At 38.2% G+C, this 27,073-nt stretch overlaps 1 protein-coding gene across 4 annotated transcripts in view; it reads right to left on the reverse strand.

The window, feature by feature from the left end:
• CSTPP1 (centriolar satellite-associated tubulin polyglutamylase complex regulator 1) overlaps window positions 1–27,073 on the reverse strand; it is a 159,134-nt gene that overhangs the window by 109,797 nt on the left and 22,264 nt on the right. For 3 of the 4 annotated variants that reach the window (XM_033119515.1, XM_033119514.1, XM_033119518.1), the window contains exon 2: window positions 15,177–15,279. In XM_033119515.1, the coding sequence (XP_032975406.1) occupies window positions 15,177–15,279 (103 nt within the window). Of the gene's footprint in view, window positions 1–15,176; window positions 15,280–23,618; window positions 23,779–27,073 lie in introns of those variants that run through there. The other variant, XM_033119516.1, reaches the window with a different exon arrangement.

Consider the following 27,073-nt stretch of genomic DNA (forward strand, 5'->3'; position numbering starts at 1 on the left):
GGATTCAGTGGGTCAGGAATTATACAGAATGCAGCCAAGATGGCTTGTCTCTACTTCATGGTAACTGGGTCCTGAATTGGGAAGACTCAAACGGCTGGGGTTGACTCAAATGGTTGGAGATGGAATCATCTGGAGCTTCTTCCCTCACGTGTCAGGCAGCTAGACAGGGATACTTGAAGAGCAGGCTTGTGGCTCAGCTTCTTATCGCACAGGATCTGGTTAGTAAGATGGGTTGTTTGAAAAGTGAGTTCCCAGAGCTCAAAACAGAATCTACATGGCCTTTTGTGACCTAGCCTTGAAAGTCACACACTGTTACTTCTATCATATTCATATTTAAATGAAGAGGACACAGATCCCATTTCTCAAAGGCAGGAGTGTCAAAGAATATGGCGCCCTGTTTTAAAACCACTACACCAAAAACAAGGAAGAAAGAAGACAGGGAATCCCAAGGTTAAAGGTGAAAGTCTGCAGACCGAATTGTTAGATAACTGCTACACAGCAGGCATAGAGATAAAATAACATAAAGCAGATCAGAAGATTCGGGAGAAGCTTCAAATATGAATGTACTTTCTTTGGTCAGAGTCCTTGCGGTTAACAGATAATTCATTTAAAAAGGGTAGCTGAGGAAAGTTATAAAAAGCGCTTACAGAGGCATGGACAAGGTTCAGTGAAAGTGGATTTCCTTAGGGCTAGGAACAGTCAGCAACTGTCCTTACCCCTAGGCCTGAAGAGCCAAGTGGAGGGAATGATTTCTTTAATCTAGAAAGAGGAGGAGCCATCCAACATGAGCTGTCACCTCCAGAAGAGGAACAGAGCCAACGCGAACTCACAGCAAACTGGCAGGGAGAGAAACAAGAGAATACGTACCCCAAACTCACTCTCTCTCTTTTTGCCCTTCAATCCCCTGCCAATACCTCCCAGTGGCTTTGACCCAAATGGAAGCCACAGGGCAAGGGAATCTAGGGATTAACGTCCCTACAGATCAGCCCTCCAGCGTAGAGAAATGTGGAGAGTGGATGTACATGGGCAAGTGGAAAAGAAATAGCACAGTACTGGAGGGAAATTTATTCAATTAGGTAGAGTTTGGAGATAAATTGGTGATACGTTTATAGGAAATTAATCAAGCAAGGGAAAAAAAGGCAATCCCAGGGGTGAGAAGATTGTGCAACATAGTACGGTGCCAGCAGTGTTTATATAGTTATAAAATATAAACACTGAATATGGATACAACCAAAATCTTGACATAAACATATTAGGAAGTTGGGGGCTAACTAAGAGTACATATGTGTGGTAAAATTTGTTAAGGGGAATTAGATTTACCTCTTAGATAGTGGGAAGTCAATAGACAATGCCTGAAAATTGAAAAAAAAATCATGAAGTAGCAACATAAGTAATTTAGAGATCTAGAAATAAATACCAAACAAATCACTCGATGGGAGTTAAAAGTGGTTACCTCTGAGGAATGGGAAACTACATTGAGAGTTGGGGCAATGTTATTTTTAAAAACAGTTCTATATAACTATTAATATTTTACCCTTTAAACTGTATGCATGTATACATTTGACTTTAAAAAATAAATCAGGAAAAGAATACTCAGCTTAGAGGGCCACCTGCTCTATGACACCTTCCCTGGCCCCTCAAACTTAATTAAGACAGTCCTATTCTTAGCACCTTGAATTCCAGTTAGCTCAAATCACTAATAATTCAACTACTGGCTAATTTGAATGTAAGTACCCTCAAGGTAGGGACCATGAACGATTGTTTCCTCAGCACCTGTCATAAACCTAAGCATATAAGGGACATGTAAGAAATATTTCCCGAATTCAATGATCTCAGTCAACAGCAGCAACATCCTACCAGTAACATAGGGTAGAAAACCCTATGTTCTATGACCAAACTAGCTTTCTAATGCTTCACTTATTTATCTTCCTGACCTCTATCACTTCACTGTTACAGACTGAATATTTGTGTGCCCCTCAAAATTCCTATGTTGAAACCTAATCCCCATGTGAGAGTAGGTGGAGGTGGGACCTTTGGGAGGTGATTAGGTCATGAATATGGAGCCCTCGTGAATGGGATTAGGGCCCTTATAAAGGAGGCACAGGAGGAGGTCCCTTGCCTCTTCCACCATATGAATGAATATACAGTGAAAAGAGCTGTCTGTAAAACAGGAGATGAGTCTCAACAGATGCAGAACCTGCCAGAGCCTTGATCTTGAACTTCCAGGTTGCAGAACTGTGAGAAATAAATTTCTGTTGTGTATAAGCCACCTAGTCTATGATAGTTTGTTACAGCAGCTCAAACAGACTAAAGCACTAACGATAGACCTTTTGTCATTCTCTAAATACACCAAACCTCTGCACCCTTGCTCATGCTGTTCCCTTGGCCAGAGATGCCCTCCCAGCTCAGTTCCCATTCTCTATTATCTGTCTTCTAAGGACCACTTGAAATACCTCTTCCATGAAGCTTTCCTCAAAATTTGTAGTCAGAATAAATCTCTCCTTCTACTTATCCCAAAATATGTTGCCTGAAATTCTACTTGGCACTTATTTAATAGCATCTTAATAATTATGTTACACCTGATTTTCTCCCTGAGTTCATAAGTTTTTCATCTTATATCCTTCGTTAGCATGTTGTCTAACATACACTAGGTCCACAAACATTGTAGAATAATAGTGTTTTTCTGGTATGTAGCCTGCCATTATTTCTGCCTCCAATGAGGATGACAGTGAATTCTTTGAGGACCACGTCTGGCACAGTGATTGGCATATAGTAGGTGCTTAATAAATAGTTACTAAAGCCTAAAAATTAAAAGAAGACCAGGCAGCCAAGTTATTTCTCAGCCTTTACAAGACACTGTCTTTTGCCTTTCGTCTTATCTCAACATAATTGAGCCTTCCACAAAATAGCCCTATCTAATTATATATTTCCTGTTTGTTGCTTTTCAACATGTACTAGTTCTCCACAAGTCAAGTTAGATTCCCTTATGACCCCTTGCAGCGCGTATTTTCTACTTCTGCTAATCCTCTAGAATGAAAGTCCCAAAATACTCCCTCTTACAATAAAAGCAGACTCGGTGATCCAGACTAATCCTCCTGGCTGAGAAACACTGGATGAATTATTAAAAGCATCTGTTTGAAGTCATCAGAGAGTCAACAAGGTAAATGAAGAATGATAAGGCCAACTTACAAGAGCAGAAAACCCAAAAAGGTGGGCCCAGCATTTGGGCCACTTTTCCCCATGGACAGGAATTCTAAACAGAAGGGTCCATGGATTGAATTCAAGCGATCCACATACTTGGATAGGAAAAAAATTACATCTTTAGTTTTACTGACCTCTAACTGGAATTTAGTATTTCCTTCAATTATGAATGTAAACATAGCAGAATTAAGGAGTATTGTGGTTTTTTTTTTAAACAACAGAAATCTCTGATATTTTCATATCACATTAAAGTTGTTCCAGATATCTCACAATATCATTTATATTCATCACCACTTTAAAAATAAGGTATTATTACACCCACTAGTAGTTCCAGGGGCCTCTGCCAGTCATGAAAGAAGCAGCTGAGAGACTGAGCAAGTAATAGTTTTGAATTAAAGTTAAGTTCCTGAATTTTCAAATGATTCTTGAGGCTTGGTGATCAAAAAACTGGAGTTCAGGACCCACACAGGCTAGAGACAGACATTCTGGTAAATCCTTAAGGCTCTGGCTGGCACTCTGAAAAGTTATATCTAGAAAGAGATCAGTCCTCCCTGATACTTAAGTCTAGCTTCAAGTGATTTCAATGCCTGAATGGATTGAGGTAATCCAGGATTGCTAGTGCATGGGCCATCTGCCAGAAGCAAATGTAAATCCTCTCTGAAGAAAGAAAACGTTATTCTAGGCCTCACATTATCTCTATAATTTTTCATATACAATGCACAGCACTCAACTAAAGGGGAAAAAAGCATACTACAAGACAATGGAATAAAAAATGAAGAGATAGAATAGATAATAGATACAGACTCACAGAGAATCCAGATAATGAATTATGGACTTTTAAAAAATTATGCTTTACTATGTTCAAGCAAGTGAAAGATAAGATCTAATAAAGAAACCATAAATAAAGAACTGAATGACAATTCTTGAACTAAAAAAATACAGTAATTAAAAAAGACTACATATTATCTGATTCCAACTATATGATATCCTGGAAAGGGTAAAACTATGAGGACAGTAAAAGATTAGTGGCTCCTGGGGCTTGGGGAAGGATATAAATAGGCAGAACACAGAGGATTTTTAGATCAGTGAAAATACTCTGTATAATACTATAATGATGAATGTATGTCATTATACATTTGTCCAAACCCACAGAAGGTACAACATCAAGAGTGAACCCTTAGGTAAATTATGGATTTTGAGTGATAATGATATGTCAATGAAGGTTCATCAATTGTAATAAATGTACCACCCTGGTAGGGTATTTTGGTAATGAGGGAAGCTATGCATGTTTGGGGGCAGGAGGAACATGGGAAATCTCTACCCTCCTCTCAGTTTTGCTGTGAACCTAAAACTATTTTTTTTTAAAGATTTTTTTTTTTTTAACAGGACTTTATTGGGGAACAGTGTGTACTTCCAGGCCTTTTTTCCAAGTCAAGTTGTTGTCTTTTCAATCTTAGTTGTGGAGGGTGCCGTTCAGCTTCAAGTTGTTGTCCTTCCAGTCTTAGTTGTGGAGGGCGCAGCTCAGCTCCAGGTCCAGTTGCCGTTTCTAGTTGTAGGGGGCACAGCCCACCATCCCTTGTGGGAGTCGAGGAATTGAACCGGCAACCTTGTGGTTGAAAGGATGCACTCCAACCAACTGAGCCATCCGGGAGCTCAGTGCAGCTCAGCTCAAGGTGCTGTGTTCAATCTTAGTTGTAAGGGGCGCTGCCCACCATCCCTTGTGGGACTCGAGGAATTGAACTGGCAACCTTGTGGTTGAGAGCCCACTGGCCCAAGTGGGAATCGAATAAGCAGCCTTCGGAGTCAGGAGCATGGAGCTCTAACCGCCTGAGCCACCGGGCCGGCGCTAAAACTATTTTTTAAAAAATAAAGTATTTAAAAAATAAACAAAGCACATTTAAACTACACAAGGTTTTCACAATAAACCACAGAAAGTAAAGCTGGTTAAAATGCTCTTTGCTGCTGGGAATAAGAAGAAGAAAAAAAACCACTGTGGGGGGCAAAACTAAGAGAAGTATGAGAAACACTAGTAAACAAATCCTAAGGTTTCTTCAAACTAACTTTCAATCATTCATAGTTCTCCCCAGCTTGGAATTTCTTTTTTATTCTTTTGTATTTACAACAGACTGATTAAAAGTTCTACATTAAGATACAAAACAAAAACAAAACAATAATTGGAATTAAGAACTCAATAGATGGGTTTACCACCAAATTAGACATAAATGAAAAGAGAATTAGTGAACTGGAAAATAGGTTTAAAAAAATATCCAAAATGAAGCATTAAAAAAAAAAAGATGAAAAATGCAGAAAAGTGCACAAGAGACAGAGGATGCCATGAAAATATTTATGTAGTTAGAATCTCAGGAGTGAAGAGAGTGGAACAGATGTAAAATTGAAAAGCTAAAAACTGAGAACTTTATAAAACTAAGAAAAGACATCAAGTTTCAGGTTCAAGAGCACTAACCCCAAATAGTTTAAATATAAAGAAAAGCAAACTGAGGCACATCATAGTAAAACTACCAAAAACCAAAGACCAAGAAGAAATATCCAAAAAAGTAGCCAGAGATAAAGACGAAATTGGTTTCAAAGGTATAAGAATAAGACTCACAACTGACTTCTTAATAGAAACAGTGAAAACCAAAAGATAGAGGAATGGTAAATTCTAAGTGCTAAAAGAAAATAACTGCCAACCTAGAATTTATACAAAAAAAAAGCTGCCCTTCCTAAATGAAGGTGGAAATTAAAATAAGGTTTATAGTTAATAGTTTTCAATTAATAAGTTCCTGATTTTCATAATTATACTATGGTTATAAATGATGTTAACATTAGTGGAAGCTGGGGAAAGGGATATAGGAAGTCTATTATTTTTTCAACTTTTTTGTAAATCTAAACTTACTACAAGAGGAAAAAAGGTGAAATATAGTTCAAAATGAAAGCTAAGTTCAGAATGGAAGCTCCATGAAGTTTGGCATTTTTTATCTGTTTTGTTCACTGCTGTATCCCCTAGTGTCTGGAACAGTGATCCAAAGGCACTCAGTGAATATTTGTTGAATGAACGAACAACAGGAGTGGTAGCTATCATTTATTCAACACTTAGTTTACCTTAGATAGAATGCTAAGTACTTTACATTCATTATCTCATTTAATCCTTCCAACAACCATGTAACACGAAATTTTCTAGTTTATATATGAGTCTTCCTATTTTATAGATGAGCCTAAGCAACCTGCACAAGATCACATAATAGTAAGTATCAGCCCCTCAAACACGGATGTGACTCCAAAGTCTGTGTTCTTAATCACTATGCTATAGTGTTTTCATGTCACATAAAAATACTTCTTTTTTGCTTATCCAAATTCTACTCACCTTTCCAGGTTGCACTGGTCAGTGTTATTCAGAACCAACTGCGTGTGTGTGTGTGTGTGTGTGTGTGTGTGTGTGTGGTGTGTATTTAGCTTATGTGACTATGGAATTGGCTCATGTGATGATGGAGGCCAAGAAGTTCCACAATTGCCATTTGCAATCTGGAGAACCAAGAAAGTTGACAGTATAATTCGAGCCAAGTCGGAAGGCCTAAGAGCCAGGGGAGCCAGTGGTATAAGTCCCTATCTTAGCCCAAAGGCCCAAGAATGGCATAAATTCTCATCCGAGCTCCAAGGCCCAAGAACCAGGGGAGCTGATGTCTCAGGGCAAGAGAAAAGGAATATCCCAGCTCAAGCAAAAAGAGCAAATTCACCCTTCCTTCACATTTTTGTTCCAGTCAGGCCCGCCAGGAATTGGATGATGCCCACCCACATTGGTAAGGGCAATCTTCTTTACTCAACCAACTCAAACTATAATCTCTTCTGGAAACACCCTTACAGACAGACTCTGAAATGGTTTACCAGCTACCTCTGCACTCATTTGCCCAGTCAAATTGACACATAAAATTAACTATCACACAGGTCAAGACAAACTACGGTATGAGGCCTTATTTAACTACTCTAGCACCCATATTTCCCCTGACTCTCAGAGCACAAGTTAACGCCATTATATAAGGTTTTAAATTGTTTTCTAATTGTCTGTTAATAAGCATTATCTCCAAAATCAGATTACATCCCCTTATAGGCAAGTGACCCTATCTTCTATTCCTACTGATACAGACCACGTCTGAAGCTCTGTAATGATACCTGATATTGTAGTAAAGGGATGAAGAAAAATATTTAGTTGAAAAAAACCATGCAAGGAACAGGGTTTGGGAAGCTTTAGAGATCAGGCGTCTATGGGTTAAGATTCTAAACATTAAATTTGACTCGGAGAAACACTACCTTAAAAAGGTGGTTTTTACATAAAATTTTCTATAATTTGGACAAAGCAGTACGGTTCTGTTGGTGAACCCCCCTTGAGAGGGCGTATATGTTGCACAGAAGGTGAAGTATGAGAGTGTGCAGATGGACAATTACCCCCACACATGTAAACTGTAGCTCGTGTGGTGTCAATATACTCGCTCTGCCCGGAACCGCCTGTGTAACATTCTCTCTTTGGGCTCTGTGGTTCCTCAGTACATTCCAACTGTTTGGAGGCGGGAGCTTGGCTCGGCAAGCACAGATAAACAGCTTCCTGGAGCAGGCTGCCAGTGTGTGGAGCGATGACCTCAGCAGTGTCTGCTTTTCATTACCCTGAACACATCACTGTACCACTGGAGCTAAGAGCAGAACAATACAAGCTGGCTGGACTTGACTGACTCAGGTCTCCCATTACACCTGGAATTTTTTAATGCTGGCAGCCAGAGGGAAGAGGGTAGAGACAGGAATTGAGAAAATGGCATATTGGTGGGGTGGGAAAGATAGAAAAAATTTCTTAGGCTATTCTCCGAATGTACTAAATGATGAGTAGAATCACTAACAATAAATGGCTAATAGTCACGCAGGAAAATCATCAAATGCTTGTACTCTCCAAAAAATGCAAGGTAAGCAAAAGGTCTTACACAAAACAAGAGAGACTAAACCATCCTCAGGATCTTCAACTCTGATACCATTTAAAGAGAAAAGAGAGGACGACGATCACGTTCTACCGTAAGCAATCCATGAAGTAGGACAGAAGCAAAAACCCCAGGAAACTGGAGCTGCAGGGGAATGAAACATAATGACAGCGAACTGTATCTAGCCAGACGTTTACCCAGGTCATTTCACTTGATCTGTACAATGCTGTGAGATCGGTGTCATCATCCGGAGCATGATCTTAACGTGGAAAATAGAACGTAAGGACATTAACAAGGATAATTGTTGGTAATGTTAATTAATGACAAAGGGATGAATTCAAAAGTGCTTCTAGGGCCACCCGGGAAACAGTATTACGTACGGCTGCAGCCCCAGAACTCAGCGATCCTGGATCAACGTGTCCTAAAATAAATGTACGTGCTCATGACATTTTCTGGTAAGATAGTTTCCACTGTGCTGGTCAGAATTGCATCTGATAGAAGAAAGGAATCACAGTTATGGCCTCAGACAGGAAATTAGTTGAACATGACCCCTCTTGAGGGATACCGAGAAACAATTTGTTTTGTGGGGAAGTTATTCACTGTAAAGATGCACCTGCCACGGGGTTGGAAGCGAAGAGACAGACAAACATCTTAGCAAATCATCATCACAGAGAGAAGCTTCATTTGACTTTCATTTCACTTTTCTTAGGAAGAAGAGCCTTTGTGTGGCTGCCAAAATCCTAACTGTTCCTCCTCCTTCCCCTCGATCCCCTCCACCCCCATCCCAGTTCATTAAAACCTTCTGGTTAGAGGTGCCAGATTGTGTCATTCTTTCCTGCTCTTGTGCCAGGTCTGTGCCGCCAGCACCACAGAGCGAGAGTTCAGAGCAAAGCATGGAAGAAATTTAAAGCGCTGATGAATTTAAATTGTTCTATTGTTGGTGAAGTGAAGTTTCTTAACTTCTGATGAGCTTTGTACATGACTCATAGCACTACTGACATGTTAACTCAGATTGGTGTGTGTGATTGTCAGAGGAGTGCTCAGGATTGTGAGCGTGGTGGTATGAGCACTTGCATTGGACCAAGTAAAGATTCTTTGTATTATTTATAGATTAAAATAAATCAAGGAATTTCTCCAAGGGAAAATATTTTAGTGTGGAGAATTGTACCTAAATTTTATACTAGCTTGCTATAAAAGCAGCTCCCATGAAAAAAGAAATAATATCACTGGGTCTTGAGAATACTTCAGCCAAGGCTGGAGTTCCTACATTTCCTTATTGAATGGTTTCACAACAGCTAAGTTTCTCTTAACGCATAGAAGGGAGGGAGTGGGGAAGTAAAGTCTTTCCTGACAGGGAGAATCTGGACCCAATTATTACTTCCATAACCTTTGACTCTGACTTCTAAATGAGTCAGGGGACCAGTGGGCTGTGAAATGGCTTCCTCAGTTAGCGGGTCAAGTGCTGCTCGATGGTTTCCTGCCATCAAAACATGAAGGGAGTGAAGAAGAGAGATGGATTCTAAGCAAATAGCAGCTTCTTATATCCTCAATGAACCTGGATTTTTAAGTTTCAAAATAGATTTTGGTGACTCCAAACTCATCACTATTTCTCCCTGGAGTCCTTCATGCTATAGGATAGATAAGAGAAAAGAATAAGAATGCTCTATAGGTTTCACAAATGACGGCTTAACAGAAGAGCCTGGGCCAATAACAGTGAGGAATAGGATTGCTTTAGCTCAAGGCAAAATCTATTCCTGGCAATTATCTGAGTCTGTGAGAATCCAGATGCTGACAATGAGAAATGGATAATTTTCTGTTACAATGTGTCAACTCTAGCTAAGAACTAAACTATGGAAAAAAGATGGAGTGGGGGGGCTGGGAGAAGCATTACCCCCTTTGAAGAAGCCTATAATAGGATTAGTCACCATTACTTCAGCACACCACATTTTGGCTCAATTCGACAACAATAAGTAGGGAAAACATAGAGCAGAAATGGCCCAGAAAAGACTCAAGTCCCTCCCTCATTCAAAGCTATGAGCCTAGAAGTCAGTAGTTTGTTCTGATCGTTTCTTGTTGCTCCACGTCTCCATTACTCTGTTACCACGGGCACGAGAAGAACCCCAAAACAACATTACTTACACACTAGATGGTAGATAATTCTTAAAAAATCTGCCAACTTTAGAACTGAAAGTTTACGCCCTGATTGCTCTAGATTACTTAGAAGTGGGTCATCTTTTCATAGGGCTTAGAGCACCTGTTCAAAAAAAGAATAATACATATTTTATAATCATGGATTGATTTTCATTAGAGTTACATTTCAAGTAATTTAAGAATATACACTATTGGAATCTCCTTTTTCCTCCAAGAGTGAATTAATGAATTTCACATTTCATAGATTTATTCTAATCAAAACAATAAAAAAGGAGTTTGATGCTGGTACTTTTTACAATAAGAGGATATAAAAAAGGTATACAACTTCCTAATTGAATTCTGATGATTAATATATATCAGAATGGACTTTTCTAAAACTGACAACGATTTCCATATCCATATATATATTATACGAGTATATAAGATAACACAAATAATTTAATGACATTATTTTATTACTTTCACTTATTACATATGAGCAATGCATGAGGGAGGCCAATTATCTGTAAGGTGGCTTTCTCTGACCACCACCTATTAAGGGTATTACCTTTTTTGGACCCAGAAAGCCTAGGTAATAAAGGTGGACAAAGAGAAGGTGAGTCACCTGAGCTGAGATAACCTGGTAGCTCTCTGATGGGATAAGACAGCCATTCCATGGGATAAGCCCTCAAATGCCCCTCCTCCAAGAGGCCTTCCTGGCCATCCTATAGATCCCATTATCCTAGTTATTTTCTTGTTGTTTATCTTTTACAGTTATCAGCTATGGAACCTTTGGAATGTTACTTTTGTGGCCTAATGTTACATTAGGTCTGAATTTCCTAATGTGCAAAATGGAGGTAACACTAATACCCCACCTCACAGTATAGTGAACTTAAATGAGATAATACATGTTATATGCTTATAACAGTGCCTAGCACGTAGCAAGTACTGATTAACGGTCAGCCATCGCCATCAACATCAGTTTACCTGCTTACTGACTATCTCCCTCACGAAACCTTTAGGTCCATGAGGATCATTTCCTTATTCGTCTTGTTCACCACTGTATCGCCATTGCCTAGTACACATTGGCATATAGTAGGGGCTCAAAAATAATTACCGAATGAATGCTGTCTTTTATTCTCACAGATTCTTAAAATAAACTTCCACCAATGAAGGTAATTTGTCTACTTGTGACCAAAACAGTCATCACGAAAACCTCCCCAAGAAGCTAAAATCATCATTTAAAAAAAACAAAACAAAAACAAGACATTGGATCATAAGAAAGAGCCCTCCTGGGCCCACCAACCAAGACCACAGAGTATGAGTCTTTTCTATATTAGTAAGTGGAGGTCTGGCTCCCTGATGCCACAGTGCTGTAACTACCAATTTAGCCTGCAAAAAATGCTTCCCAATTCTGATAGGAATTCTCAGATTTCAGCCTGTTTTTCTCTTGTCATTATTTTCCAATGTCTTAAAAAAACCACATTTCTCATTTTATCTTTACCACAAAACCTGGTCACACTCTGCTGTGGTTTCTAAGTTACAGCTACTCTCGCCTCCTTTTCTTGGACGTACTTCTTCAGAGGTCCTGACCCAGTGCTGACACTTGGTCTATTCTTAGAGTGGCACCTCTAAATAGTAATTCCTTTTACCTTCCACTGGTTGAAAGACAACATTCAGAGGTAGAGGTTGCATACAACATAAAAGAAAATCCTCTGGGATTTAGAATCTTTCTTTCAAGAGTGTCCAGAGGAATATGATCTAAAGTGCTCTCAGTCTTGCAGACATACATACACAGTACAGCTTAGATACTCATGTTTTAAAGCTTATCCACATTTGCTGAAACAATCATGGATTTGTTGGAAAACATCAACAACCAAGGAGTGACAGCCTAGGTGAGAAGGCAAGCAGACCCAGAGGAGACAATCAGCAGAAAAGCCTTCCAAAAACAATTTCGAAGAGTACTTTTATTACTGTTTAAAGGTAAATCACCCATTATTAAATATATGAAAATCTCAAGGTGTGAACTTGAAACTGAGAGAAGGAAGTGCAAAGTTAATATATTTTAAAAAAATGCTTCCTATTGTTTAGAACCAATGCCAATTGTACCCGGCCCCCCACCCCCAAAAGGGCCAATACTAAACATTTAAATGGCAATGGACTGAAGTCACCGGACAAAGCTATGTGTTAAACTTTGTGAAGCATAGTTATAAGGGAAAATTCAAAGAATGTAGAAAGTATAGCTAGAAGAGACCTTAGAATATTACCTGGTTAGGCCCCCAGCAACATTAGGCAGTACAGTGAGTTGGAGGCAGCAGACAATACTGCTTTTATAATGCTGCAGACGAGGCTTGATTCCTAATAAGTAACTCTGTCACTTATTATCCTGTGAACATAAAGAAGCTAATTTAATCTTCCTAAATCTCAGTTTCCTCATCTATAAAATGGAAATAATAATGGCACCTACTTCAAAGAATTACAGTGCTTGAGACATAGTATGAGTTTAATAAAAAAATGTTTATTATAAAATATAATTTACTGGGTGGCCAGATGGCTCAGTTGGTTAGAGCGCAAGCTCTTAACAACAAGGTTGCCAGTTCGATTCCCACATGGGCCAGTGAGCTGTGCCCTCCACAAGTAGATTGAAAACAACTTGACTTGGAGCTGAGCTGCACACCCATTATTATCATGTAAGACTTTATTATACCCATTTCATAGATGAGGTAACTGAAGCCCAGAAAATTTCAGAAATTCACCCAAGATTCTAGAGTGAGGACTTAAAAGAATAAGGATCTCTTTTTCTTAGTGCTCTTTTTACTTCATTGTTTCCATGAATCAATACAACAAGGAGGCCTTAGCAAGAAGGCTTTTCTCACTAGATAAATAAAATTCGCAAAGTAAAATTGGTAGCCTCTAACATTCAGGTCTTGTCTACAAAATACTACTTCTCATTCCATTATAAATCCACATCTTTCAAGTCTTTTTTTTTTTTTTTTTTAAGGATTTTTGGAGCTTTGATGCTAGTTCACTTCTCAAAATAACTTGCTTCAGGCCAGTACGGTATCGTAGAATTATGGAAGTGTCAGGTACATGCCGTTCACATATATTATGTAATTTTTAGTTTCCTGAGGACAAGAAACAGATCACTTGGCAACTAGACCTCTATCAGGGCTGTGGAAAATCTGAAGTTTTTCCCAACAATGTATTGGTAGATAAAAGCTACAGTCAATAGCATTCTGAAACAGCTATAAGTCTTACCATTGACTCTTTTGAGTTCAGTATCAGTTACAGAGACCAGTGGGGTTCACTTTTGAGTACTACCCACATGGTAAACAGCCTCTTAAGTGGCAGAATATAGAGCTTTATCAAAAAAAGGATCAACCAAAAAGAGAAAAAACAAGAGATATTCTTTATTATTAACAAGATCAAGAATAAGAATATAACACACAATAACTTACAACACAGATACGGCTGTGATTCAACAAACATTTGCCTCACATCTATTATATGGTAAGCATTGTGCCAAGCACTGGAATACAAAGATGAAGAAGAAATGATGCCTTCCCTCCAGAACCAGTATAACAGGGAAAAGACTTATAAAGGCAATGGGTGGGTAAGGAGTAAAATGAAAAGAGCCCGGAAGAAGCAGTGCCCCAGAAGAATCCTATTTCGCTTGGCAAGGAGCCTCAAGAGTGCTGGTACAGATTAAATGGCCTAGAAACTTAACCCCTGGGCTTGTCAGTTCTGCAAAAGCAAGGCTATTCAATCTCAGTCTTTATTCCCTGCCCACCTCATTTGCTTCAGCCCATACCATGAGAACGAGTAGGACTGCTTTCTCTACTTCATTCTCTTTTATGGAAGACTGGAAGAAGGGACCAGCTCTGCTCCTGGAAAACTTGTTTTTCCCAGAAACTTGAAATTACAATCCATAAGAAATCTAGATTTTTATTTGCAAAACCTATAGCTTAGCAAGAGAGCTAGAGAGAGTCAAGAATTCCCCTAACAGCAACCTAAGGTTAGGATATTAGCATAGTTGTCTGATCTCTAAGGAACCTCTGGAGAATAGAAAGGAAAAAATCTGTTTTCAAGGAGGATGGATTTGAGTTCATGATTCACCTTAAACAGAAGCCTATTAAGAGGCTACTCTTCCTTTCTTAGAATGCTCCCAATAAAAGAGAAGAGAATCCAAATGAAATTTCCCAACAAAAGAAAAGAGAATCCAAATGATCATATAAATATGTTATGGCATATCGGTAATAAAAATAATGCTTTGTATTCCTCTGCAAATCCTTTCATTAGGACCAAGGTACTTTAAAGTGATTATCGGATTCAGCCTGAAAACAGTTCTGTAATGTTTAAAAAGGAGTAATTATTTTGACTTTTACACAGCTCAAGCACACTTTACAAAGAAGTACAACCCTTGAAAGATCTCATTTATGAATGATGTCCTGCCTCTAGAAATACTCTGAAATCATTAAGTGACTGACACAGCCTGCTGTAGAAAGAAAACTGCAGAGGGACGTCATCCTAAACATTTCAATGCAAAAAGCCAGCCATGAAAATCATAGGCCAAAGATACGCTAACTAAAGGAAGGCAGCGTGGATAGTTTGAGTAACGTAAAAAGTTAAAAATTGCAAGAGGGACCTAAAGAAACAGATACAAGCAGATGCTGAGTTTCTGTAGTCATGACCTTATCACTGGACAAAACAAGCTGCTCCAAAGGCATGTTCCAAAGCAAGTTTGGGCAGCCCCGGACCAATCTGCCAAAACTGAGCAGTCACTGCCGTACATAATCAGCCCTGTCCTGCTCTATTCTTCGTGTACCTTGCCTGCTTCCAAGTACCTCCTCTGGGCTCGATCTACTGGCAGAGCATTCACATACTTACTATTCGGTGAAGAACCTGGCAATGCCATATTGGCTAATATCTTCTTTATTCTCTAGCAACTGGCACACTGCATCCTCCATGTACGTGAGGACATGTCGCTGAGCTGAAAAAAAAAAAAAAAGAAAGTGAGAGACACAGAAATAAAAGTCCTCCCGATCCCAGGATGAGGCCATGAAAGTCAATCCAGGTGTTGGCTCTCCCCTAGGAAGTAGACTTGAATAGGCAACCAGATTGGCCCTCACGGAGCTATGTTCTCAAAGGATACAATGGGAGATGATGCAGAACATGACTTACTGCCATCTGATTGGCTGTTAGTATTAACATCAGCCCTTCACACTTCACTTCAGTGATGAGGGAGAGCTGAAGAAGAGCTCTAGCACCATGTAGCAGATATGCCGGGAAGTTCTTTCCTTCCCACCGCCTTCTATTCTCTTCCACTTCTGAACATGTCAGAAACTTATCCCAGGGAACAGTGATTCCATGCCGAAAGCATAAATGATCTTGATTGCAAAGAAAACTCACTTCTTTAATTTAAAAAAGTCACTGAAAAGTTTGAGGACCATGAAAATGTTGGTACTGGTATTATAAGTTATTAACCTTGGAAAATAATAAGACCATGAAATTTGTGTGGCTTGATTTATCAGAAGTTATGTTTTCTGTGTTTGTTGTGACTGGTCAATGTGTGAATTAATCATGGATTTATAAGAAAGGGTGTGAGCAGTAGAATTAGAACTGGGTTTGAATCATAGCTCTATGGTAGCTTAATCTTGGATAGTTATTTAATATACACCTTTTTGTTTTTTTTATCAAGTGTGGAAAGAAACCTAATTTAACTCCTTCTCAAAATATGGTCAGTCAACCTGTTGATCTGAATCACCTGAGACACCTTGTTAAATGCAGATTTACAATCTGGCACCATCCCAGACTTGGTGACCTTCAATCTCTAACTGGAACTCAGTGATTTTTAACAAGTACCCTTGATACTTCTTCTGTACTCTGAAGTTTAAGAACCACTGATTAAGAACTTGGGTTCTGGCGTTCAGAGAGACCTAAGCTCCATTTTCAGCCCTACCGATTCCTAACTGGGTGACCTTGAGCAAAGAACTCTCCAAGCCCATTTCCTCACTATCAAATCTGGATAATCATACTATTAGCGTTCATAATAATAATACTATTGGTACCTACATCTTAGGGTTATAAGAATTAAATGAGGTAACACATGTAAAACACCACAGCCTGCTTGCTTGATGATATATTTTCTTAAAAGTCTATCTCAAAGGGCTATTGAGGGTTTACTTCAGGAAACAACATAGGCCAGAGATTCTGATATAGCCAGTTTGTTCCTTCTCCCTGAATTTTATCTTCAGGTATGACAATGGTATCTTGGCGCACTTCACACAGGAACTTGCAATTCAGTGTTTCCATTTACCGTCCAAAACATTTTTAAGAGAACAAAAGAACCCAAAACTTTCTTTTGGAGCAGTGAGAATAAAAAAACCCAAAAGTGATGAATATCCCGACAAAAAGCAATTCCACGAATTGCTGCCAAGATGGACAAATGCCTCTTTCATAGTTTTATCCCTGAAGAAAATAGAGTAATTACCTAAAATTAATGAGTGTTTAAAAAAATAATTCCTGAAGTCCTGGTGGTCCAGTAAAACTTAAAAAGCAAATAAGTTTATCTACCCAAGCTGAACTCAAGAGTCTTCATTTGACAATGGTGACCGAAGGTTCCACCACGTTTGCACCCGCCTAAAGTCCAGATGAATGATATGTTTACATTCTGTTACTTATTCTATCGATAACAACCAACTATTCAAAGCTAACAACCATCAATCACTGCAAACATTCTCCAGCCCCCCACCCCCAAAAAGATGTCAAGACAAAATCAGTGTTTCATCAACAGTTCTCCTAACTGGAAAACTACTTCTCTAAGAAATGGCCGAACTGAGTGACATTGTGAGATGAAACACGCCAATTTCTGGTACTGATTGTTTTATAATTAAGTATATTCTAAATTAGAAGGAGAAATGGCCACACTAACATTAAAATCGTCTATATTTTCACTTCTATATTCTCCTTCCCTTCTTCTACCCACTTATCCTGATCTTACAAAAAGATTCCTTCCTTGGGATATATTCCTTCCTTGGGTAGACTCAGATCTACCTAAGGCTAGTACAGGATTTTTTCTTTTTTTTTTTTTAATGGTAGAAATGAAAAAGCTCTACCATACTTAGAAGCAAATCCTGCTACTTCTCCTCCCTAGCTCCAAGGACTAAAAGTCAAAGTGAAAGCACTTTAAGGGAGAAATGTTTTCAGAGCAATTAGAATCAAAGTACTTTTGTCCTCTTAGAAAGAAAGGAGGAATTTTCTGGAAAACAGACTGCAACAATAACAACAACAACAAAGGGGGGGTGGGGACGGAAGGGAAGAAAAGAAAGACAAAGGACTGTACCTGTTTAATAGTCATCAACCAATCAGATGTTTATAGAGTTTAATAGTACATATAATGACAATAATAGCTACCAATTTTGAGCACCTGTATAACTTACTGACCAACAATATACCAAATACCGTACTAATTGTTTTATACGCGTTATTTTATTTAGTCTTCACAACAATCCTATGATAGGTATTTTGATTACTTCCATTTTACACATGCGAGAACTGAGGTTTATAGAACTGAAGGAACTTGCTCAAGATCACACAGTTAGTAAAAGAGAAACCAAGATGCAAACCAAAGTTTGTCTCATACCAAGAACCCATGCTCTTAACACTGTACTGCCTCATCACTGACACTTTATAATCAGTTTTGGAGGTAAATGGGATCTTTATTTTGCACACAGCACAAAGGCAGGGGTGTATGTTGAATGTAAAATCACCTGAGAGATGGTTCTACGTGAATTCACATGTGTGCGTGACGTGTGGGAGCGTCCAATCCCCACCTGCACAGGTGTGCGTGTCAATCCGCATTTGTATGAAGTTAGAACGTGTCCCCAAATTTCAGTTTCTTACAAAGACCCACCCCACCACAAAGTATTCACCCCACCCGTCCCTCGTTCAGAGTGGAAACAGAAAGCCCTGGTGCTCTTTTCATCTGTGGGAGAAAGGAAGAAGCGAAGAGGAGGCAGGGAAAGGTTCCTCCCTCGGAGAACTTCACACAGGCCAGTGCAAAGAGCTCTCTCTAATTGTGGCTCCCTGGCGGTTTCCTTCACCTGCAGCTCTTATCAGTCCAATGTTCCCTCTGTGGTTAAGTGTACTACCCAACCCTGGAAAATCCTTGCAGTTTATCAAACTTCAATGAGACATAAGTTCAAAGCTCTATGCCTGGCAATAAAACATGGAGAGTGTCGTTTTATATTATTTTTTAAATGCAAAGGAATAGGCTTTAATTTATGTGAATGATTAAAGAATAAAAACTGCACACCTGCATCCCTGGAGGGCAAAGATATCTGGGCACCTTAGCTGCCCTCTTGGAAAAGGAAAAACATTTCAGATTGGCTTTTTCTCTTCTGCTTTGCTCCGACTTCCACAAGACCAGGATCAAGTACATTTTCTAACACGTACCAGTAAGGCTCTATTGTTCTGAAATCACACTAAGTAAGGCCCAAGCGTCCATGTCTTGCTCAGATAGTATCGCTGTCTGAGATAAGCACTTATAACTTCAACATGGTTCACTGAAAAATCTAAGTGAAATATGAGTAAACACATATGATCTTTACATGAACCTCTCAACTGAAGGCAACTGTGGATCAGAAACTTCTTGGTGCTGTTGAATCACCTCCTGCTGATTGCTTAATCTCTTTCTTTATACCACAGGCACTCCTGCTTTAAAATGGGTACGTATGATACTAATGATGATACGTCTAATAAGAAACAGTTTCTTTAGAAAACATTTCATATATACAAAAGGGAACATATTAATGATTATATTATTATTGCTACACACTAAGTCTACAGATTAAAATGGCATAGCAATTTACTGCAAGGGTTAAAAACATGGGCTGACCTGGATTTGATTTCTAGCTCTGGCAATTATTAACTGTGTGACTTTAAGCAAGTTACCTAATCTCTCTGCCCTTTTCTATAAAATTGGGGAGTAGTACCTAGCACCTAAGGTTGTGGTGAGGATTAAATAAAATAATGTATGTAATAATCTTACCATAATGCTTGGCACATAGCAAGTGCACAGTAAATGGTAGGTATTTTTATTATTGTTGTTATAATTAGTTGTTACTATGTTCCCCTCCCAGACATCACAAAACTCACAAGACAATAGGGTTTTCAACACTGATGAACACCAAGAGACCAACCTATCATAGTCCCCTACTCATTTTAAATGTAAAGTTCTGTTCATCCAACCAAGGATGTTTATAGATTATCTCCAAAAATTCCTGGGCTATTTAAAACCCTACACATATAATAATACACATAATCATACACCCATTTCAGCTAGAGCCTTTAAACTTGTGGGAAGCATTCACTTATTAACTGCTACTCAGGAGGCCCTAATTTATATGGGGAAAGTCCAAAACTATTTCTTTTTACTCCCTTCCAAAGCATAAATACCATCAAAGTATTAGATGTTTGTTTTGCAATTAAATGATAAGGGGTCCCATTTGGTAATTCTTGCTTGAGGGGCCTAGAATTTCCACCTACAACATTAGTTAGACTTTTATTATTATTATTATTATTATTATTATTATTATTATTATTATTGTTGTTGTTGTTGTTATTTAATACAGAGTCCCTACAGTAGAATAAACAAGTCTCACTGGAAAACTATTCACATGAGTTAGTACTATATGTGACGTTAATAGATGTACCCAAGAGCAACAGCAGTGTAGGAGAAAAGCAGAGTATACACATCTATTCAACTTTAAATCTGACTTTTTCCTCCCTTGCCAGAGTACTTTTGAGACTCATTTTGGTTTTTGAAGCCTCTGAGATTCAGATGCTGGTTGGCACAAATAAATTAAAACAAGACTGTTCTCTGAGATAAGAAAAGTAATGCTATTAACTAACAGCCTGTAATGTAAACTTAAGAAGCTTCAAGTTCAATATCATTTATAAATCACTAATATGATATAGTATTTGATATTGGGAAGTACAAAGAGATAGATTAATGGTTTAAAAAGTTAATAGACTTCTAAAATTAATTATTTACATCCTCTGTCTTGACTGGTGTGTCTTGATCTAGGGATACAGTATATTCTGGTGAAATATATTATCACCCATTCACAACCATCTTTGATCTTAGACCACATTAGACCAATTTCCTTTGACCAAAGGAGATGGGGAAATGAGAAAAACTAGCACATGCAACCCTTATACAACCCAATGAGGTAGGTAATAGACTTTTATGAAGTTCAGTGAGGTTAAGAAACCTGCTTAAAGTCTTAAATGGTTGAGTTAGGATTCAAACTTAGATTTGATTCCAAAGTCCATGCCCTTTCACTACAACCAACTACCTCTCAAAAACAAAAATAAAAACAAGAAAAATCTAAAAACCTACAGTGTATCCCATTTAACACTGTATTATCTAGAAATCACTAGTTCTCTACTGTTAATACCAGAAAAGAAGCTTAAATTGGTAAATCAGACAGTTGAAGTATTGGCATGATCTTTAAATTTTTTTTTAAATGTTTATTTCTAATTACACATGTAATTATTTTAAAGATTCAAACAATACAGAAAAGTCTGAAAACCAATCCCAGTTCCCACTGATGTGTAAGCACTTCACAGGTATTAATTTATGTAATTCTCACAGCAATCCTATAAAATGGGTACTTTTATTTCATCTCCATTGTATGAAGTAGGAAGGGGGAGGAGAAGAGGAAGAGGAAAAGGAAGTGGAAAAGGAATAAAAGAAGAGGAAGAGGAGGAGGAGGAGAAGGAGAAGAAGAAAAGGAGGAGGAGGAAGAGGAGGAAGAGGAGGAAGAAGAAGAAGACTCAACCATGTAGTTGACCTAAAGGTAAGGGCTGGTCAGCAGCAGAGACAAGATTTGAATCTAGGCCTCTGGTTCTATACTATATTGCAGCCCTTAAAGAGCTATGCAGCATGACAAGTATCAAATGGAATTTTCTAAGAACAAATTTAAAAATTAAGACCTTTTACATTAGTAGCTAATTATAAAACCGACAAAATTAATACATTGCATTTGGGCATCGAAACCATCAAAGTGTGCTATATACAGCTAGTCAAACTTAAACACTAATAGACAAGCCAGTGACAAACAAAGCATTACACGTGTTCACATCACATCACCTGTGACAACCAGAAAACTACAGGTGATTAAAGATCTTTATGTAAAGTAGGGAATGAAAAGCTAATGTTTACTTCCCTCAGCCAATAAAGGTACTGCACAAATTAACAGCTGTGCAAAGCTGAGTGTTTTGACATTCAAACAGTCTCTGGTCAACCATTAATCCTTCCCTCTTCCCTTTCCTTCCTAAAACTGGTGTTTTTTGATATTTTGGGGATGTCAATTACGGCTAAGTGCTTAAATCCTATTGCTGTAGTATTTACAGCCTAAATCTCATCATTCCGAATTAGTAGGTTGGTGTCTTGCATTTTTTAAGGAAGCTTTTACAGAAGTCCAAATTTAAAACACTCAGCTAGCTGACCATAACAAAATGTACTGCCTGAACGTCAGAGAAATATAAAGTAACACTTAAGTTGCCCACAGTTACAATCTATGGGACACATGAAAAACCCAAGTAATAATTGTCATGACGATAACTTTGCAAAAATAGTTACTCATAGAGCAGGATAGTTATCAAATCAACTCCATAAACATTCACAAAACTATTTTCCAGAAAGTATTACAGGTTAAAAAAAACAAACAGAAAAACCTATAAATTGACAAACACTGAGTAAACCACGTACCACTCGTTAATGTCATGTCAGGCAGGGAAGTATTAAAGTTCAATGGTGAAAATTAATTGTGTTATATAGTCGTCAAAGGTTGTAGCCTTTGGGGCAAACCAGGCATTTATAGATTATTAGCAATTATAGTTGGTCACATGCAATTTAATTACGAATGTTATGGATTAGTGATATTACTGCAACAAGGTACTCATGCAGTAACATCAATTACTTGGCATTTGACATTCAAACTATTTCATAAAAATTAGCTGGCACTCACAACCACTCATGTAACAGCAGGAGCAGGGTCTCATTCAGTCTAATGGCAGAAAGATACAGAAGAGTTCTAATTGAGGGCCGCTGAAAATTCATGGGCTTAGAATTCCTGACCCTCTCTCTTCTGGTGGATGCTGCCTCTGTATGAAGGTGGGGCTTCTTTTTCAAATGAGAGTCTCGTGTGTCAAATCCCCACGCAGAATTATGTCTGTACCCTCCTTATGGGGTATGGCTGTCATCATGCTCAGTAATCCCTTTGAGTTTCTATTTTTGTTATGAAAATAAAGGATGCTATTGTAGATATTTATAGATGCTCCAGAAGCCTAGGCCAAAGTGCAGAAAGACATATGGGGTGAGTGACTGGAACGGCATAGGCTAGACAGAGAGGCCCTAGTATAGTTTACATAGAAAACTCATGCCAACACTGAATGTGTCATCTAAATTCATGGTGTAAAACACCGAAGTACCCTATAAAAATATACTTTGGACTATATTTTTACCAGATCAACATAATCTTTGACTCATCACTCCTACGAATGTTGCAACATCCAAGCCTACCTTTCCTGCCAGGCTCAACTGGAATGCCACCTTCTTCGTGGAACATTCCCTGCTTCTCTCCCGCCAGAAGCAATCTTCCTTTTCCTGAACTCCCTGAACACCTGTGTTAATATTTCCGATGGCATTTTCTACCTTGACATAGAGTTATTTCTGCTGTATAGCTATCTGTTACATTTCTACCTTAATATAGAGTTATTTCTGTTATTTCTATCCTACTCCTTAAAGTCAGATAGGTACTGTGACTGGTTTATCCTTTTTTTTTAATCAGAATAAATACATACAATTTATTTCACATAGGTTGAGGCTGTGGTTGATTTACACCAAACAAGTGTCCTCCACAATTCTTTGCACAGTTGATTTGTAAGTGACCGGTTTATCTGTTACCCCCTTGAACACTCAGGACCATTCAGCGTCTTCCACATAGCAGTCATTCAAATATTTACTAAATGAATACATAAACTGTATCACTATTTATACACTGTGAGGCTATTCTTTATTCAACTCAACCATTTTAGAACTGTGCCTCCTAGGTGGGAAACACTAAGCACCAAAGCACATTCTGTTACAATATTAGGGTTCTGACAGGAAGCCACTTTTGTCCTGTTCTCAACTCCTCTTTCTGTCGCCTTTTTACTGTTCCTTCTCTCTATTCCAATGAGAAGGCACTTGTTCCTTCCATTGTTACTAAGAGCTTCATTATGTTCAAGGTAAAATGAAAGAATGCCATTCAATGCAATTACCAGTTCCTCGCAAATTTGGGGGCTTCTTGTCATTTCAGCATCCAGGACTTGAATAAAAGAAAGTCCAAATGCTTTTCACTCCCAAGAACTATTTTTCTTTTTTTTCTTCTTAGACAAAATGGAAGCACAGGAAGCAGCCCTCGGTGAGCCACCGTTCATAAACAGCTTTGCTGACAGTGTAACAAAGGATCTGTTGTGCTCGTGCACGGCAGGGCAAGTGAGCAGCAGGAGCAGATGAACTCTTTAAGAAACAAAGGTTCTGTCTTCATGCAAATGTTTGCATTAATAAAAAATGAAGGAAAAAATATCGCAAATGCCGGCGAGCTGGACACAATAGGTCTCTAAACGGGAGGTTTTTCACATTTTTCAGGCGGAGTCAGCAGGTCTTTTAAAAACTTTGTCATTCTGAACATTTCACAGACATCACAAGAAAGACATGCAAATAACAGAAGCAAATCAAAGGCCATCCCGCTGCTCCGCTGGCGCCTCCCTCGCCCATGCCTGGCTTGTCATTTTCTGTTAACCCTCGTACTGGCGGCTGTTTGGTTGAGGAATGGAGTCCCTAGCCCATGTGGCAGTACAGGTCCAGCCAGCTGGTCCCTGCACTGATGATATTACAATGCAAGCCATGTACGACCACTCAGGGACACGTGCTGCCAGGCAACAAGTCCCATGTGTGATTACTACACACCCGCTTACAAATCTGCATAGGAAAGAACCTCTGAACAAACCACTTAAGATGATATGATCTCCTTGAGTGTGAGAATCGCTGAGTGGTTCTCTGAACATGGACGTCCTGAGGACCAGTCCTTCAAAGTGAAACATACAATAAGGGCCTTAAAATAAAGATAGAAAATGTAAAACCTTGTGTGGGGAGAGGTTTACCTAATACTTACAATGTGCCACGCACTGTACTTATATGCTCAACCTGCATTACCTCATTTAATCTTCACAACCATCGTTCAAGGTAGATTCTTAGTACCGCCATTTTACAGCTGAGGAAATTGAGGCTTAGGGAGTTCATTAACTTTCCCAAGGTCACACAGCTAATAATGGCAAGCCAAGACTCAAAACTGTCTGGTGGCAAATTCTTCTCCATTCTATGTTTTTCTCACCCCATACTTCTGTGTCTTTTGTGATTGAAATCTAGCTTTCTCAGAAAATACGACAATGCCCACATTCACCCACTGAAGGACCACTAAAGTGTCACTCTTTTTCCATTTTAATCATTTGGAGTTTTTATCATTCATTTTTAAGATTGAACAGCTTTTTTGTTAAGTCATGATAAAAATCTAAGTAAAGCTACAGAAGCTTTCTCACAGAAAAATGGATATAATTTAATATGTTGTATATAATTTAATATGTTGTATTTTAGAGCATTCAAGAAACTCATAGATTCAGTCATCTATAGCTCCCCTGGGAGTTCATGGCCTACATGTTAAAACAAAAACAAAAAACCACAAACCCAGAACCCACATCTCTCTTCCCAGGAGCACCTGGTAGGAATTCTTTCACAATTATGACCCATCAAATCCTCTGACCTGAAAATCCCTTGTCCTCTTCAATTTCCATGGAACACACTCTTCCTCTTCAACAGGACCTGAATTCACTTATGTTCTCTCACAGATTGTCCCACTGGTCTCTCTTGGTTGTAGCAAGTCACTTCGTTACTACCGTGTTTCCCCGAAAATAAGACTGGGTCTTATATTAAGTTTTGCTCCAAAGATGCTTTAGGGCTTATGTTCAGGGGATGTCATCCTGAAAAATCATGCTAGGGCCTATATTCCGGTTAGGTCTTATTTTCGGGGCAACACTGTATTCTCACTACTGCTCCTGAATTACAAAAGCTTAAGGAGAGGACTTTAAGATCAATCATCCAACTCCCATAGCTTTACAGATAAAGAAATTGAAGTCTTTCCTCATTCTTTTCCCTCTTGATCCAGTGATGGAAAGTTCTTGGGCTTGCTCAAATACAGCCTTAAAATTCTCCATATTTCTATCTATAACCATATTGCCAAAGTTTTTCCTTAAACAAAGCAAGCAAAATAAATCATGGCAACAATTGAATGGTTTGCAAATATTTTTGCATCCTCTCTGAATGCAGGTAACTTTCAAAATGGAATAATAAGTTATATTATCCAGGCTTCTTTTATCCTACTGAGAGTCCATTCAGGCCTTTAAAATCAATGATAATCCAGGAACAATTATAAATATTTTCATGTCCTATAATAAAAGTGATGTGTGATATGATACATAAGTACAATGTCAGTGACATGATAAGTGATAACAAGTATAATAAAGAGTTAACTTTCTTTAATATAGTGCTTGACTAGAAGATAATCTAAGTACTGATAATCAGCTTACTAGATTATGTTGAGCCCTTAATTTGTTGACAGAGGAAGCTAATTATTACATGCTTTTATGATAAAAGGCAGAAAAAGAGTATTCTAGAAAAAGTAAAGGAGGTTATTTCAGGGAAAAAAATGACAAACCTCAATAGTATTAGAAATTTGGACAATCAAAACATAATCATATCATATGGATTTAAAATAGCTGGTTGAATAAAATATAAACAGTTATCTACAGAGCACAGGAAGAGGGGGGAGGGGTAAATCGGGACAAGGTGGGAACAATTCCTCTCAGCATATGCCTTATTATATATTTTTCGAACCTGTGAATGTGTTACATAGTCAAAGTATGTGTGTGTGTATATATATGTGTGTGTATATATATGCTTTTTTTAAATTAAAGTTTATTGGGGTGACAATTGTTAGTAAAGTTACACAGATTTCAGTTGTACAATTCTGCATTACGTCATCTATAAATCACATTGTGTGTTCACCACCCAGAGTCAGTTCTCCTTCCATCACCATATATTTGATCCCTTTTACCCTCATCTCCCACCCCCCACCCCCTTACCCTCTGGTAACCACTAAACTATTGTCGGTTCTCTGAGTTCTTGTTTCTCATTTGTTTGTCTTGTTCTTTTGTTTTTGATTTATATACCACATATCAGTGAAATCATATGGTTCTCTGCTTTTTCTATCTGACTTATTTCGCTTAACATGTATATGCATTTATTAATCCTGTATATGTACACACATTTTTAAAAGATTGCAGATTGAAACAACACAATAGGAATTTTTATAAGTGATGCAGTAGTATTAATAAGGCATTTATACATTGGAACTTTGATTTCCTCAAAGATGAGAAAAAGCTAAAAAGTAAAAGAAACTAAAAACTTAAAGAAAAGAGGGTTCAAAACTAATCCAATATACCTCTCGCATTTTCTATGGCTTTTCCTTTCTCATTTTTTTTTTCCATTTTTGTTTACTCAACACTGTATTTTTCAAATTTTAACATAGTACTTTGCTTTGACATTAAAAGTATTTCTTTATACAAACATTGTGAGTATAAAAAATATACATAGGTCCCTAGAATGTTTAGTTTTCCCT

The sequence above is a fragment of the Rhinolophus ferrumequinum genome, chromosome 11 (assembly GCF_004115265.2).
Source record: "Rhinolophus ferrumequinum isolate MPI-CBG mRhiFer1 chromosome 11, mRhiFer1_v1.p, whole genome shotgun sequence".
Lineage (NCBI taxonomy): Eukaryota > Metazoa > Chordata > Mammalia > Chiroptera > Rhinolophidae > Rhinolophus > Rhinolophus ferrumequinum.